Here is an 18,363-nt window from a genome sequence, read left to right as displayed (position 1 = left end):
CCGTCATAGAATTGCGTTATGGTCCGTGGTAAAGGAATAACGCAATTCTGCTTTTACCACCAAACGAAGCGTGAAGACATTTTATTACATGAAATTCGCTCATCTCTAATAGTAAATGTCTCATCTACTCTAATGCTAATGCGCAGGAGTCTATGAGAGAAGCAATCTGATGACTGCTGTTATAGTTCCTTATGGGAAGTATAAAAAGGTGTAACAATGTTTTAAATTCTAAAAAAAAAATCTAAAAAGTCAAATCACCCCCCTTTCCCCAAAATGTAAATAAAAATATGTAAACAATAAAATAAAATACACATCATAGGCATCGCCGTGTGCGAAAACATACAATCAAGATATAATATTTTTCCCATACGGCAAACGGCGAAACTGAGTCGAAAGTAAAAATTTGCAGTTTTTAGTTGCTTCACCTTCCGCAAAAAACTTAAATAAATAGTGATCAAAAAGTCATACACAGCCCAAAATGGTATTATTGGAAAGTACAGATTTCAGAGGAAATAATTACAGGTTAGTTTTACTGCATAAGAAATGGCATTAAAAAATAAAGAACAGAAAATGCATCTTGTCCCGCAAAAAACAAGCCCTCGTACGCCTAAGTGAATAAAACAAATAAAAAAGTTATCTCCTTGGGAAGGCTGGGAGTAAAAGACAAAAACATTTTTTTATTTATTTCCTGGTCGTTAAAGGGACAAATACCCCACCTTCAGGAAGGAGATAACGTCAGGGCGCAATGCCGATAGGCCCCACGTCTCTACTCCCTAAGAAGCCACCGTCAGTGGGACTAGTTGCCAGGGTGATGGACTGATGCTGACGGATTGTAGATCTTACGTCCTGGTCACTTACCCCCCAGGTAGGCACAGTTGTAATAGCTGCACTTTTTATGAGTGCTCTGCAGGAAGATATTTCTCTTTTCCTCATTATAATCGGTGACCTGAAACACTTCATTAAGTTGAACAATCACTATGTCATTCCGTGGAAGATACGAGAAGTTCAGTAGTTTCGCCCCGAAGCAGGTGATAAAGGATACTGACAAGTTTCTATTTTCTTCCAATCCAATGTCAGTAAAGGTATCAATATAGGATCCCAGTCTTACTGGGGCCTGAGGGTCAGATGGCGGCTTAAGCAGAACCTCTGGGGTGCTCCTCTGTGTGTACAGTGGTTTTCCATCACACCCGGGTTGAAGCAAATTGAAAGCTCTGGTAACATAGAAATGAAGTGAATGGAACCTGAAGGTCTTGGGATTTTTACTATATTTTTCCATTTCCAGTTCCATAAGTTTGCCAACAGAGAAATCCCGAAATGAGATGACTATTAATGCGATCCCGTATTCATCCTTAAAACCGTCAGGAAGACGTCCCAGCAAATGTTTTTCTTTTTTCCATAAAGCAGATGCAATATTCCAGAAAATGTTAAGGTGAGGAGACTCCATTCTTTCCTTCCTCAGTAATCCTGGAGCTATAGACTCCATTTTGTCAGTGCATCCGATGTATTGATCATCAAATGAACCCTCAAACATTTCCAAGTGGTGAACGATGCAGAAGACCTGCAAAATCCAAAAACATAAGTTAAAGAGATAAAGACAGAGCAGAGGGGGAAGAAATCAGCAAGAAATAAAAACTTATTGCTCTGGGGAAGCATTACTATAACTGGGGGAGCACTATGGGGACATTGGTGCTACTGTGAGGACTAAAAGGGGACCTTTTGTACCGGCACACATTATAAGAGGGTGCACTATGAAGGTATTTCTTGTGGTGGCACACCAGGGGTGGACACAGACAGCAGAGGCCCCTGTGCAAAGACATCCAGTGACGTCTACTTTGATGTAGATGTTCTCTGTCCTCATCTTCTCCATTTGGACCAGACCACCATGATGATTTTTTTCAGCCATCTCTCTTCTCTGCAGAGTATGACAAACAGACATCTTAGTTTCCTACTTTTCCATCATCCTCTCACTTTCTGAACACCCCATCCTGCCCCCCAATACTGTGTCCGCTGTGCTCCCCAATACTGTACTGCAGAAACAGTCCCCCTGAAAATGCTAGTGCCACACAGATAGTGCCCCCCACAATAATTATTGGCGCACAGTGCCCTAAAAAATAACTGTGCCCAGTAAATAGTGACCCTGACACTAATAGTGTAAACATAATGTCCCCCCAAAATAATTTTGCTCAGCTGATGCCAGGTGCCCCCCAGTGATAGTGCTCCCAAAAATGAAATAATTATCTGCCAAAGTGCACTTAGTGTTAATAGTGCCGACAATAATGATAATGTCCCCTATTGTGCCCCAGAAACAACCATGCCCCCATAGTGCCCTTACTAGTATTCATGTTCCCCATAGACCCCCAATTGTAATAAAGACCACCATAATGCCCCCAGTAGTATAATAATAATTCTCTTTATAATGTGTGACAGTAGAAAATGCCCCTATAGTGCTCCTCTCCCTCACTTCTCCATAGTACCCCCATGTGTGTCAGTATATAATACCCCCCAGTTGATGCATCATAGTTATCCCCCCCTTTTCCATAGTGCCCCCCTTGTGTGCCATATATAATTCTAATATATAGGGCCCCCCAGTAGATGCCCCCATAGTGCTTCCCCCTCTCCATAGTAACATAGTGACATAGTGACATAAGGCCGAAAAAAGACATTTGTCCATCCAGTTCGGCCTGTCATCCTGCAAGTTGATCCAGAGGAAGACAAAAAAAAAACCTGTGAGGTAGAAGCCAATTTCTCACTTTAGGGGAATAAAAAATTCCTTCCCGACTCCAATCAGGCATCAGAATAATTCCCTGGATCACCGACCCCTCTCTAGAAGCTATAGCCTGTAATATTATTACGCTCCAGAAATACATCCAGGCCCCTCCTGAATTCCTTTATTGTACTCACCATCACCACCTCCTCAGGCAGAGAGCTCCATAGTCTCACTGCTCTTACCGTAAAGAATCCTCTTCTATGTTTGTGTACAAACCTTCTTTCCTCCAGACGCAGAGGATGTCCTCTCGTCACAGTCACAGTCCTGGGGATAAATAGATGATGGGAGAGATCTCTGTACTGACCCCTGATATATTTATACATAGTAATTACATCTCCCCTCAGTTGTCTTTTTTCTAAAGTGAATAACCCTAATGCTGATTATGCTTCAGGATACTGTAGTTTCCCCATTCCAGTTATTACTTTAGTTGCCCTCCTCTGGACCCTCTCCAGCTCTGCTATGTCTGCCTTGTTCACAGGAGCCCAGAACTGTACACAGTACTCCATGTGTGGTCTGACTATCGATTTATAAAGTGGTAGGACTATGTTCTCATCACGGGCATCTATGCCCCTTTTGATGCAACCCATTATCTTATTGGCCTTGGCATCAGCTGTCTGACACTGTTTTTTGCAGCTTAGTTAGCTGTTTATTAAAATTCCTAGATGCTTTTCCATGTCAGAGTCACCAAGTGATTTACCATTTAGTATGTACGGGTGACTTGCATTATTCCTTCCCATGTGCATAACTTTACATTTGTCAGTGTTAAACCTCATCTGCCACTTATCTGCCCAAGCCTCCAATCTATCCAGATCCCTCTGTAGTAGTATACTGTCCTCTGTAGTATATATATATATATACATATATAGTATACTGTCCTCTGTAGTATATATATATATATATAGTATACTGTCCTCTGTAGTATATATACAGTATACTGTCCTCTTCAGTGTTAATTACTTTACACAGTTTAGTGTCATCTGCGAAAATTGATACTTTACTATTCAAGCCTTCTACAAGATCATTAATAAATATTTTGAAGAGAATAGGGCCCAATACTGACCCCTGAGGTACCCCACTAGTGACAGTGACCCAATCTGAGTGCGTACCGTTAATAACCACCCTCTGTTTTCTATCACTGAGCCAGTTACTTACCCACATACAGACATTTTCTCCCAGTTCGAGCATTCTCATTTTATATACTTACCTTTTATGTGGTACAGTGTCAAATGCTTTGGAGAAGTCCAGATACACGACATCCATTGATTCGCCGCTGTCAAGTCTAGAACTTACCTCCTTATAGAAACTGAATAAATTAGTTTGGCATGACCGATCCCTCATGAAGCCATGCTGATATGGCGTTATTTGCTTATTTCAGTTGAGATGCTCTAACATAGCATCTCTCAGAAAACCCTCAAACAGTTTACCCACAACAGATGTTAAACTTACCGGCCTATAGTTTCCAGGCTCTGTTTTTGGACCCTTTTTGAATATTGGCACCACATTTGCCATGCGCCAATACTGTGGGACATTCCCTGTCAGTATAGAGTCTGCAAATATCAGAAATAAGGGTCTGGCTATGACATTACTTAATTCCCTTAGGATACGGGGTTGTATGCCATCTGGTCCTGGCAATTTGTCTATTTTAATCTTTTTAAGTCGCTGATGTACTTCTTCCTGGGTCAGACAGGACACTTTTAATGGGGAATTTATTTTTACATTCTGCATGTCATCTTACAGTTTATTTTCCTCAGTGAATACGTTGGAGAAAAAAATATTTAACAGCTTTGCTTTCTCCTCGTTGCTCTCTACAACTCCCCCCTCATTACTATTTAAAGGGCCAACACCTTCAGATTTATACTTTTTAACATTTATATAATTGAAGAACATTTTAGGGTTAGTTTTACTCTCTTTGGCAATTAATCTCTCGGTCTTTAGTTTGGCCGCTTTTATTTGTTTTTTAAATGTTCTATTTTTTTCCTTTTTAGTTTTTCAGTGCTTCCATGCCACCCTCCTTTTTTGTGATTTATATGCTTTCTTTACAGTTCTGTTTATCCACATTGGTTTCTTTTTGTTCCTTAACCATTCCCATACGGTATGTACCGCTCACAATGAGATTTTAGGATGTTTTTAAAGATATCCAATTTTGTGGCTGTATTTTTATTTTTGAGGACTTTGTCCCAGTTAGTTAGGCCTATGGCCTCTCTTAGTTGGCTAAAATTAGCTTTTTTGAAGTTTGGTATTTTTGTTCCTCCCTGTAGAAACTCTCTTTTGAATGATAATTGGAAGGTTATTACTTTATGGTCACTATTTCCCAGGTGTCCCCCAACCTGCACGTCTGTTGTTCTGTCAGGCCTATTGGTTAATACTAAGTCCAGAATGGCCGTCCCTCTAGTCGGGTCCTGAACCAGTTGGGATAGGTAATTGTCTTTGGTTATTGCCAAGAACCTGTTTCCTTTATGAGATATACAAGTTTCAGTTTCCCAGTCTATATCTGGGTAGTTGAAGTCCCCCATAATACCCACCTCATTATGATTTGCCGCCTCGTCTATCTCGTTTAGTAGTAGATTTTCTGTGGACTCTGGTATATTAGGTGGTTTATAGTAAACTCCTATTAGTAATTTATTATTGTTTTTTGCTCCATGTATCTCTACCCACAGTGACTCCACATGTTCATGTCCCTCACTTATATCTTCACGGAGTGTGGGCTTTAGACAGGACTTTACATAAAGGCAGACCACTCTCCCTCTCCGTTTTTGATGATCCTTTCTAAACAGACTGTAACCTAGTACATTAACTGCCCAGTCATAGCTATCATCCAGCCATGTCTCAGTTATTCCCACTATGTTTTAGTCCTCTTCACACATCACTAATTCCAGTTCCCTAGTTTTATTTGTCAGGCTACTGGCATTAGTATACATACATTTGAGAGGTTTATGTAGATTGTTTACCCTATACTTTTCCTTCTGAACTGTTCTAGTCCCTCCTTCCATTCCTCCCCCAGTCCCACTACCTTGCCCCCGGTCTCTATCTGCACTATCTTCCCCTCCTATAATGTAATTTTCCTCCCCCCAGTCCCTAGTTTAAACACTCCTCCAACCTTATAGCCATCTTCTCCAACACAGCTGCCCGTTCCCCATTGAGGTGCAGACCGTCCCAACGATAGAGCCTGTAGCCGATAGAGAAGTCGGCCCAGTTCTCCAGAAACCCAAACCTCTCCGACCTACACCAGTTCTTGAGCCACTTGTTAATCTCCCTAATCTCCTGCTGCCTTTCTTGTGTGGCCCCTGGTACAGTTAGAATTTCGGAAAATACTACCTTTGAGGTCCTGTCATGGATGATATTGCAGATAGCTGTAAGTTATGGATAAACATCCGACTGGCTTGATCCCAAACTAAGGAGCATAAAGGTGACCCCTGTAAAACCCTAAGAGCTCACCCTGACTGCTATGCACATACAAGGGTCTCAGAGGTAGACGATTGCATGCCCTCATACCTAGACTGTGAGACACCTGAAACCCCTATAATAGTGAGGGGACACGACCACCGGCTCCCTGCACTTAATACGGAGGGAGTCAGGGTCACCTAGAATCAAGCAAGCAAAGAAAGACAATACAAGAAAGGACTTATCTGAACCAGCAGTAACAGAAGTCTCCAGCAGTGATCACTTAAATCCAGGAAGTAGTATAAACCGCAAAGTGAGGCAGAATGGGAGGGAACATAAAGGGAGGCAATAAGTGTGAATAGGTGACAGCTGGGAGAAGGAAAGGAGATGACAAAGTGAAACCAGAACAAAGAACATCATGCAAGAGGTACAGAAGAACGTCTGCCAGACCTTCTCAGAGAGCTGGCGGTGACAGTACCCCTCCCTCTACAAGTGGACTCCGGACACTCAGAGCCCACCTTCTCAGGATGGGACCTATGGAAAGCCCTGATGAGACGAGTGGCTTTAATGTCCGCCACTGGGACCCACATCCTCTCCTCAGGACCATAACCCTCCCAATGAACGAGGTACTGGAGAGAACCACGGATAATGCTAGAATCCACAATCCTAGAGACCTGAAATTCAAGATTACCGTCAACAACAATCGGAGGAGAAGGCAACAAAGAGGATGGTACAGTGGGTTGGACATAAGGGTTTAATAGAGACCTGTGAAAAACATTATCTTCCAAGTATGAGGAAGATCAAGACAGAAGGCAACAGGATTGATGACGGACAAGATCTTGTAAGGCCCAATAAACTTAGGACCCAACTACCAGGAGGGAACCTTCAGTTTGATATTCTTTGTAAACAACCACACCAGATCACCCACATTCAGGTCCGGACCAGGCACACGTCTCTCTTATCTACCACACGCTTATATCTCTCACTCATCCTCCTCAGATTACCCTGAATCTTTTGCCAAATAAATTTCAAAGACGAGGAAAATCTCTCCTCATCAGGTAAACCAGATGACCCCTCTACAGAGAATGTCCCAAACTGCGGCTGAAACCCATATGCACCAAAAAATTGTGACTTATCAGAGGACTCCTGGCGACGGTTATTTAAAGCAAACTCAGCAAGGGACAAAAAAAGAACACCAATCCTCCTGATTCTCTGCCACAAAACAGCGCAGATATGTCTCCAGATTCTTATTGACACGTTCGGTCTGACCATTCGACTGCGGGTAAAAAGCAGAAGAGAACGACAACCGAACCCTCAAGCGAGAACAGAAGGCCTTCCAGAATCTGGAAACAAATTGCGTGCCCCTATCAGAAACGATGTCTGAAGGAATGCCATGCAATTTTACAATGTGATCAACAAATGCTTGCGCCAGCGTCTTAGCATTGGGTAACCCAGGAAAGGGAATGAAATGTGGCATTTTTCTAAAACGGTCCTCTACTACCAGAATCACAGCCTTCCCCGAGGAACGAGGTAGGTCCGTAATGAAGTCCATGGACAGATGCGTCCAAGGACGGGAAGGAATGGGTAACGGGAGGAGAGAACCCGATGGCCGTGAATGAGGGACCTTGGCACGAGCGCAGGTCTTGCAGGCTGCCACAAAACCCTCAACCGTCTTACGAAGAGTCGGCCACCAGACTCTCCAAGCAATGAGATCCACTGTGGCTCTACTCCCCAGGTGCCCAGCAAGGACAGTATCGTGGAGCTCCTTAAAAACCTTGTGTCGTACAGCGAGCGGCACAAAGAACCTCCCAGGAGGACCAGGAGCCTTTGCCTGGGCTGATCAGGAGCCTCTGCCTGGGCTGCCTGAACCTCTGCCTCCAAATCAGGATAAAGAGCAGAGACGACCACCCCTTCAGCCAAAATGGGACCCGGGTCTTCAAAGTTTCCCCCTCCCGGAAAACAACGTGACAGGGCATCAGCCTTCACATTTTTAACCCTAGGGTGGAACGTGACAACAAAATCAAACCTAGAAAAGAATAAAGACCATCTGGCCTGTCTCGGGTTCAGATGCTTGGCTGATTCCAAGTAGGCCAGATTCTTATGGTCGGTAAACACGGTAATAGGGTGTCTGGCTCCCTCTAGCCAATGGTGCCATTCCTCAATTTGATGGCCAACAACTCCCTATATCCCACATCGTAATTTCTCTCTGCGGAGGAGAGTTTCCTTGGGAAAAAGGCACACGGTCGCCATTTGGCAAGAGAGGGACCCTGGGATAAGACCGCACCCACACCCACCTCAATAATAAAAGGTAGAGAGACATCAGGTTGTACCAAAATGGGAGCAGAAGCAAAACTCTCTTTGATACTAGAAAAGGCCTTAAGCGCATCTACCGACCAGGAGGAAAATTCTACCCCCTTTTTAGTCATATCAGTGAGTGGCTTAACAACAGAGGAATAATTCAAAATTAACTTTCTGTAATAATTGGCAAAACCCAAAAACCGCAACAGCGCCTTCTGATTCTCAGGAAGCTCCCAATCAAGCACAGCGCGAACCTTCTCAGGGTCCATGCAAAAACCAGAAGCGGAGAGAAGAAAACTAAGAAATTGAATCTCAGGAACCGCAAACACACTTTTTTCCAGTTTAGCATACAATCTATTCTCCCGCAGAATGAGCAAGACCTGACGTAGGTGGTCCCTATGAGCTTTGAAATCAGGAGAAAAAATCTAAATGTCATCTAGATACACCAGTACAAATTTCCCCATTAAATGATAAAAAATGCTGTTCACAAAGTGTTGGAAGACGGCTGGAGCATTCATCAAACCAAAGGGCATGACTAAATTCTCTAAATTACCCTCAGGGGTATTGAAGGCTGTCTTCCATTCGTCCCCTTCCCTCACCCTGACTAGGTTGTATGCCCCTCTTAAATCCAACTTAGAAAAAACTTTAGCCCCAACAATCTGGTTAAACAGGTCCGGGATCAGAGGAAGCGGATATGGGTCACGAATTGTGATACAGTTCAGCTCCCTGAAATCCAGACAAGGTCTTAAAGAACCATCTTTTTTCTTAACAAAAAAAAAAACACAGCGGCAACAGGTGACTTCGAGGGTCGGATGTGTCCCTTTCCCAGGCTCTCAGAGATATAAGTACTCATAGCGACTCTTTCAGGTTGGGAGAGATTGTAGAGACAAGATTTTGGCAGCTTGGAACCTGGGATGAGATTAATAGGGCAATTGTACTCCCGGTGAGGGGGCAGCTCCTGGACACCACTCTCGGAAAACACATCCGAAAATTCTGAGAGAGAAGATGGTACAGTCTTGGTAGAAACCTCTGAAAGAGACGCTGTGAGGCAATTCTCTCTGCAAAAGTCAATCCAACCATTTATTTGCCTTGCTTGCCAATCAATGGTGGGGTTATGCTTAGTGAGCCAGGGTAGCCCCAACACTAGAGGAGTAGGTAATCCGCTTAGGATGAAACATAACATATCCTCAAACGGATATTGTGATATATGCCCTTTAACGATCTTTGAGAAAGTGGAGCGAAATCGATAGCAAAAACAGGTATATCCTTTTCCAAAGTGCATACCTGGAAACCATGTGTTATAGCAAATTGATTATCAATGAGATTGACAGTTGCTCCACTATCTACTAAAATCTCACAAACAATGTTCTTGCTATCTAGCGCCACCTTGGCAGGTAGGACAAAACGGGAACTACAAGCAAACAGCAAACCTTCAATTTCCGCATCAACCTTGCCAATAGTAGCAAATAGAAAGTTTTTAGAGGTTTTTTTTCTTTTTGTTTCTATATTACCCTTAGAAAACTCCCTGAATCTCCTAGAGGGGCAAACATTAGCCAAATGATTAATTCCCCCACAAGAGAAATTCAGAACAATATATCTCTGCGGACTGTTTACCCTGGCATAAAAGACGCAGTTTAGATTCAGCCAGAGCAATAGGATCCGGGTCATCATATATCTGCCCCAGGGCTACAAAAAATTCATCCATCGATCGGAGAGGCCGTGCCCCCACTGGCAGCGAAAAGGCCCAAGACTGAGCAGTATCCCTGAACAGCGAGATGATGATTCCCACCCTCTGCTCCTCATCACCAGAGGAATGGGGAAGTAGGCGAAAATGGAGTTTGCAAGCCTCTCTAAAGCTAGCAAAATTCTCACTACCCCCGGAGAACGTATCCGGAAGCGAGATCTTAGGCTCTGAACTGAACGCAAGCAGAACCGGTCACCTGAAACTGAGACACAGTTTTACGGAGAGCTGCTACCTCCAGTGAAAGACCCTGCATGCGGTCAATCAAGGCTGAAACCGGATCCATGCTTAAGACGGTAATGGCGGTTTATAATGTCACGGATGATATTGCAGATAGCTGGAAGTTATGGATAAACATCCGACTGGCTTGATCCCAAACTAAGGAGCATAAAGGTGACCCCTTTAAAACCCTAAGAGCTCACCCTGACTGCTAAGCACATACAAGGGTCTCAGAAGTAGACGATTGCCAGGGCCGTAGCGGCATGACGTGAGGACGTGCCGCGCTTTCTCCTCCCCCCTCCCTCCTCCCCTCTGCAGGCTGCCGGTGCCTCGGCGTGTGGCTCTCTATGGAAGGCGCACGCATGGAACGGGGATGCCGCCGAATGATTCTCATGACCTTTCCGGTGATCCGTTGAATCAGCCTGGGGGATGCAGGAGAAATAGCGCGCTTTGGAACTTCGTAGGAGCGTAACCGCAGGAACAGACCCGTGATCCGAAGAATGGTGAAGTAGCCTGGCAACATTGTAACGGTGTAATCCTGTGGGAATGCGGAAGTGATGTCTTGGAGCCTACGCAGAGAGCTAAGCATAGCTAAGCACCGCTGAAAGATAGCTCCGTATGTCGTGGCGCATGGTTGGTCTCCCAGTGGTTTGTTGGAGGGGTGAGGCGGAAGATACACGAAGGGGAACAAAGCAACGCGATGATGGTTGTTACCCCCCTTTCTTCTCCGCCGTAACAATTGCCGGTAGAACTTGGGATAATTGGCTGTATGCCACAAATAGGCTGTATACCGCAGCGTTGCGCTGAAAATCGGGGTGCAGCAAATCGCTAAAATTACCCCGCTGACCCGGCATACGGCTGTTTCGGGTGGGCCGGTGAGTGGGTAAACACCCGGAATTATATGGTGGTTCACAAACTGTCCTAAGGTGCCAGGTACTCCTGGCAGGGCTGGTGCCCGCTCAGAAAACGGAAATTTGCCCCCTTAAGTGCCTGGGACAGCAGGTGATCTGGGAGATTACTGACATAATATGTACCGCTGCGTGGCACACCTGACGGTATAACAATTTAAGTGGCAGGATAATCATATCCTATGACTTGACCCTCGGATCCTTTTGTTTTTGTCCCCCTTTCTCTTGGAAATTGCTAGTACCCAGCCGCCGGATATCATTCACTGTTTGGCAGGAAGAATAAAACAGAGTATTTTTTTTTTTTTTTTTTCCTTTTTCTCAGGATACAACCCGGCAAATAGAACTGTTATTATTGGCAGACTTTCTGGACTCCGTCGAGGGGATATTTTTTTGGTTTTGTTTTTCTTTTTGTCTCTTTATTGTTCATATTTCCGCTTGACGGCACGGCAGCTATCTGAAATTTTTTCTTTTTTGTCTACGTGGCTATTTTGTGTGGTTCTTGATTGTTCCTTTTCCCCCTTTTTGTGTGTGGGAGGTTGTACCAGGAAGAGGATAGGGAGGGGAGGAGTGGAAAAGATGCCTCCAAAAAATTATAGTAGAAAATCGGTGGGAACCTCCTCACCAAGTGGGGGAAAAGGGAGCAGTATAGCAACTGGCCTAGAAAAATATCTTAAATCCCCCCCAAATCCAAAAAGTAGGAGTGCATTACGGGGGAATAAGGAGGCCCAGAAAGAGGGAGGTGATCCATCTGTTCCAGACGAAGGCCCTGGGGCTGAGAGCAGGATAAGGTACGGAGAGGGGATGGAGGAAAGAATAAATTCAGTTGATAAAAAACTGGGAGAAATCCTAGGGGCGGTACAACAGTCAAATCAAAGTTTAGAGGATCTGACTACTAAGAATGCTTCCGCTCAGGCTGACCTCTCCTTGATTAAGGAAGAGATGAATAAGGTGAGGGAAAAGGTTAAGGAGCTGCAGATATCCTCTGGAGGGATGAGGAGAGATATTGACGGGACAAAAAAAAGAGTAGAAGTTTTAGAAGGTGAAAAGAAAATCCTGCTAGAGAGAGTTACCGCAATAGAGGATAGATCCCGGAGATCAAATATGAGATTAGTGGGATTTCCGGAGGGGGTGGAAGGAGAAGATACAACTGGGTTTATCCAGCAGTGGCTGGAGGATAGTTTTGATAAAAGTACCCTCTCCAAATGGTTTCTAGTTGATAGAGCGCATAGAATCCCGGGAAGACCACCGCTAAAAGGGAGTCCCCCCAGGGCCATTTTAGTTAAAATCTTAAGTTCCAGAGATAGAGACGTAATAATGAGGGCAAAAAGGAAGATGCAGATAATAGAGTACAATGGCCATAATATAGAAATATACCCAGATTACTCCAGAGCAACACAGGAAAAGAGACGTGAATTTAGAGAAGTAAAGAGGAGGTTAGCAGCCGCCCAGTTACAATATTCCCTGATATACCCAACTAAGCTACGCGTAATATACCATGATCAAGTTAGTTTTTTTGGATCACCAGAGGAGGCTGTTGAATGGATGGATTCCAAGGGAATAGGATCATGAGATGGCCAGCGGAGTGGGTGAGGGGGGTATGGGGGGGGAGAGAAGGGGGCGTAGAGTAAGAGGAGGGGGAAATGTTTCATTTCGCCAACCAGCAGGGGGGGGAGGGAGGGGGTAGGGGTGGGGGGGTAGGAGGAGGGGTTATGGGGCGGGATGGTTGTCTTGATAGGATTACTAAGGAAGATAAGAAGGAAAACATAGGTGGAAGGCACACATGAGTAGGATATTAACATGGAATGTACGAGGTATGGGGGATAAGGTTAAGAGGGTTATGGTTTTTGATACAATTACTAGACACCTCCCAGCAATAGTGGGACTAACGGAGACACATAACACTAAAGATAAGACATACTTATTAACTCGGAAATGGGCTAAGTTCCAGTATCATTCATGTTTCTCTACCTACTCATGTGGAGTTAGTGTATATATCCACCACAAAGTGGACTACCTCCCACTAGATCAGAAGATCGATGATAGGGGCAGATATGTTTTCCTCCACTGTCAGTGGAATGGGAGACGGTGTGTTCTAGCCTTTGTTTATATACCTCCACCATTCTCACTATGTGTTATTAATAGCTTAGTGGAGTTTGCCCCATAAAAAAAATGCCCCATACTGGTAATGGGAGACTTTAACTCCGTTATGAATAGCTGTTTAGATAGATACTCTGTGACACCAAATGATAAATATGGGATAAGTCAACCAACACTTCTCAAAAGAATATCGCAAGAACTGCTGCTAATAGATGTATGGAGGTACCTGTATGATGATAAGCGAGCGTACTCATGGTTTGGTTATGGGAGAAAAATCATGTCAAGAATAGATATGGCATTAGCTAGCCCAGAACTGGCAGAGCATATACTGAAAATGAGGTATGAGGTGAATAGTATTTCAGACCACTCCCCAATGTGCCTGACTTTTAAAACAACAGTTAAACCAAAGGGAAGAGTGTTCCGGCTAAACCCACATTGGCTAAACCTGATAAATAAAGATGAAAGTATTCGCGACGACATAGCGGAGTATTGGAAAAATAATCTTGGATCTGCACAAATAGGCTATGTATGGGATGCATTTAAAGCATACCTTCGGGGCATCCTCATTGGCAGAATTCAGGGCTTAAAAACTGAATTCGCCAAAAAGGAGAGGGAGTTGGGTGAAAAAATAAAGAAACTAGAGGAGAAACTCCAGGCTAATAGTTCACCTGAAACGATGGCGGAGTTAGAAGAGTCTAAAATCTCTCAAAAAAATTATCTGGAGAATAAGGCTCAACAAAGAGTGTTTTTTGAGGGGGCCCGATATTTCAGGGAATCAGGGAAACCAGGTAGACTGCTTTCCACTATCGTACAGAATCAGAGGGGGATGGCAGAATCAAGCGAGTTGAGAGGAGAGATGGGGTGATAACATCCAGCCCTGGAGAAATTGAGCAGGAATTCGTTAAATATTATAGGGACCTCTACTCCTCGGAGGGAGTGGGAGATGGTGGAGACATAAAACTCTTTTTGGAGGGGGCCTCGCTCCCCACTCTCTCCGAGGAGGATAGGGAGTATTTGAATGGTCCAATAGAACAGGAGGAATTATGAAATCAATAAAGGGTAATTCTAGCCCCGGGCCGGATGGTCTCCCCTTCGAGATATATAGAAGATACGGGGAGGTTATCCTCCCAGTACTCCTGCGGGTCCTTAAGGAATCTATGGACGGGGGTGAACTTCCGGCCTCCCTGTCAGAGGCTGTAATAACCCTGATAGGGAAAAAGGGGAAAGACGAGAGTAAGGTGGAATCGTATCGCCCCATCTCTCTTCTCAACACGGACTATAAAATATGCGCCAAATTGCTGGCAAACCGCCTAAAAAAAGTGATAGGTAAGATAATACATCCAGATCAATCGGGGTTTATACCGAAACGTCAGGCTCAAATGAATATCCGTCGGGCCCTCCTTAATATCCAGATGGGCGGAGAGGGTGCCCACTCCCTCCTGTCATTGGACGCAGAAAAAGCGTTTGACAGGGTGGAGTGGGCATACCTCTGGAACATAATGCGCGAGCTAAATTTGGGGGACAATTACATTGGCTGGGTGCAACTACTGTACCAACACCCGAAAGTAAGGATTAAAATCAACGGAGAGATATCTGAATCGATGGCGTTGCAAAGGGGAACCAGGCAGGGGTGCCCCCTTTCACCATTACTGTTTGCCATCTTTGTCGAACCGTTAGCATGTAAGGTTCGATCAGATGATAACATCAGGGGATTTGGGAGTAGGGGCGCCTCAGATAAAATGTGTCTATACGCGGATGATGTCCTGTTTTTCTTGAAAGGGGGGGAGTCGGCGGTCCCATACCTGATGCGAATTGTAAACCAATTTGGTCAAATCTCCGGCTTCAGGGTGAATTGGATGAAATCAGTGTTGCTTCCAATTGGCTACGAAACCAGGAGAACGGATCTTAATGTTAAAGTATTGAAACCCACAGATGCATTGGAATACCTTGGAATCAAAATTAGCGCGAGGATCCAGGAATATACAGAACTGAATCTTGCCCCTCTGCTTAAAAGGGTTAAAAATAAAATAAGTATTTGGCAAAAAATACTGATAAGACAGGTAGACCGTATAGCTATTATAAAAATGATTTTGTTGCCGCAGGTCCTCTACGTAATATCCTCATGCCCTGTCTGGATAGGTGACCACCATTTTAATGTACTGGAGGGATTGTTAAATGATCTTATATGGGGGAAAAAAAGGGTCAGGCTCAAACAAAAATACTTATGGCTTGATGAAGAAGATGGCGGCCTGTCCGTGCCCTGCTTCAGAGGCTATTATTACGCATCCCAGCTACAATGGTTAATGATAGAGGATGATAGACTACGTCAGTACCTAGTGGGCGAGTTTGTAGGTCTCCAATATAATATTTTTAGTATCTTGGAAGTCGGGATATTAAAAATAAAGGGTAAGAAGTGCCCGATTAGTAATATGATGCACTTGATATGGGTGAATGTTAAAAAATTATTGGGGATAAATTACTCACTAAAGATTACCCCTCTATGGGGGAATATAAATTTAGGCGAGTTTCAGAAGTTAGAGGATTATGTATTTTGGGAAAAAAATGGTATTAAGTTTATTTCACAGATTGAGATAAAAGGAAAGCTCAGGACACTAGAAGAATTAGGACTTAGTATAAAATTAGATACCCTTACACGTTTTAGATATCTTCGGTTGAAACACGCATTTGACAGCACTGAGAATAAATCGTACTTAACCACCAAATATTCAGAATTTGTAGAATTTTGTTGTCCCAAAAAGGGGACCAAAATATCAATATCACAGATATATAAAATAATTAAAAGGGGTTTAGGGGGAGTGATAAAGTTTGCTAGTGAACAAAAATGGGCATTAGAAGTTGACCCCAACACGCTAGATTGGAGATGTATCTATAAAAGTATAAAAAGAAGTACAGTATCGAGTAATTTCCGACTGATACAGTTCTTTATTGTCCATCGTACCTATATCACCCCATGGGTGTTGAGTAGGATGTATAAAACAAGGGATGCTAGTTGCTGGAAGTGCAGGATGGACAATGCGGATTTCACCCACTTGATCTGGCACTGCCCCCTAATGCAGGATTACTGGTTCTAGGTTTATCGGGAGCTGACCAGATCAACTGGGTGCTCAGTCCCAATGGAGATTGCTACAGCGGTGCTTGGATATATCAGGAAAATAGGTCTCGATATAGAAATAGAAAGGAAATGGGCCAAAGGATTAATGCTGGCGCGGGTGGTAGTGGCTAGGGAGTGGGGGGCGGACACACCACCAAATATCGAAGCATGGAAGAACTTATGTGGGAGGGTATGTAGATATGAATATGCCGGTACCCATAAATAAATGGAGGATGTGGAAGAGAGAATGAAAATCTGTGGTATCCATCAAGACAACCATGGGGGGGGGGGGAAGGGGAGGGGTTATATTGTTTTTCTTTTGTTTCCTCGTTTTGTACATGATATGAGGAAAGAAACAGGACAGGGACATATTCCTGATGTTTAAGGATAAGCGAGTAACAAATGTATGTGTATATACAGGAATTAGCATTGTTTATGCCCTGCTGTATTATTGCCTAATGTTATGTCTTGTTTCTGAACTTTTTTATATATGATGAAGGAAAAAATAAACTAAAATTATTTAAATATAAAAAAAAGAAGTAGACGATTGCATGCCCTCGTACCTAGACTGTGTGACACCTGAAAACCCTATAATAGTGAGGGGACACGACCACCGGCTCCCTGCACTTAATATGGAGGGAGTCAGGGTCACCTAGAATCAAGCCAGCAAAGAAAGACAATGCAAGAAAGGACTTATCTGAACCAGCAATAACAGAAGTCTCCAGCAGTGATCACTTCAATCCAGGAAGTAGTATAAACCGCAAAGTGAGGCAGTATGGGAGGGAATATAAAGGGAGGCAATTAGTGTGAATAGGTGACAGCTGGGAGAAGGAATGTCATGCCCCCCTCTGCGGAGGTCGGCCAGGATAGCAGCACGAGTTTAGTATTTTTTTTGGAGCCGTGCTGGATCCGCCTCTCATCAGGTGCACTGGGTGGGGTCATTAGTTTAAATAGCACACCAGCCCAGTGCTCTGATCGGATTATAGGAATCATTGTGGTCTTGGAAGCTAGGAAGGAAGGTTGTCTGTCCCAGCTCTGAAAGATAAGTGTGATTTCTAGTTTGTTTGTTTTGTGTTATCTCTCCCATCCAGGTTCTGTGCGAACAGGCTGCTCCTATTTCCCCTCTTCACCATCTCAGGGAATTTAGGGTGAATTCAGCCCAGACACGGGGAAACATCATACCTAGCATTAAGGTCTGCATGTGGGCTGAGCAGTGCAGGGAAAGAGGTCAGGGATTAGCTAGGAGGTGACCCTTCCCCTGTCTCTCGCCCAGAGCCTGGTTGGTGGGTTATCTGTGAGTCTGAGTGCACGCCTGCCATGACATTATAATCCACCATAATGTGACTGCCATTACTCAGCGTTTTTTTAATGGCGTCAATTGAAGCACTGGTTGACCGCTTGCAGGGGCTATCCCTAGAGGTTGGGGAGCTACATGGTTCGGTTACACGGTGTCAGAATGCTCTGGCAGCTGGTGCAGGTCAAATTTGTGTGGAGCCTAAAGTGGCTCTTCCTGATCGATTTTCAGGAGGTACGGATGACTTTATCAGTTTTAGAGAATCCTGCAAATTGTACTTTCGGCTGCGTCCATCGTCGTCAGGTTATGAGAGTCAGAGGATAGGTATAGTTATTTCTCTGCTTAAAGGAGACGCGCAATCCTGGGCCTTTTCTCTGCCATCTGGTTCTTGGGCCCTCCGGTCGGTGGAAGAATTTTTTAAGGCTCTGGGATTAATCTACGATGACCCAGATCGGGTCTCGATGGCAGAGTCAAGATTGCGTAATTTGTTTCAAGGGGAACATACTGCAGAGGCTTAATGTGTTGAGTTTAGGAGGTGGGCTACTG

At 44.1% G+C, this 18,363-nt stretch overlaps 1 protein-coding gene across 1 annotated transcript; it reads right to left on the bottom strand.

Moving 5' to 3' along the window:
* Positions 1-850: 850 nt before the first annotated feature.
* LOC122931322 (ecto-ADP-ribosyltransferase 3-like) lies at positions 851-10,929 on the bottom strand. The gene is made up of 2 exons (XM_044285387.1): positions 10,804-10,929; positions 851-1,558 (listed from the first exon to the last, which is right to left on the bottom strand). The coding sequence occupies exons 1-2, from the start codon at positions 10,927-10,929 to the stop codon at positions 851-853; spliced, it is 834 nt and encodes a 277-aa protein (XP_044141322.1).
* Between the last annotated feature and the right edge of the window lie 7,434 nt (positions 10,930-18,363).

This window comes from Bufo gargarizans, chromosome 3, assembly GCF_014858855.1.
Source record: "Bufo gargarizans isolate SCDJY-AF-19 chromosome 3, ASM1485885v1, whole genome shotgun sequence".
In the NCBI taxonomy this organism is placed as follows: domain Eukaryota; kingdom Metazoa; phylum Chordata; class Amphibia; order Anura; family Bufonidae; genus Bufo; species Bufo gargarizans.
The sequence above is the reverse complement of the archived record's forward strand: the minus strand, read 5'-3'. Positions and strand labels throughout refer to the sequence as shown.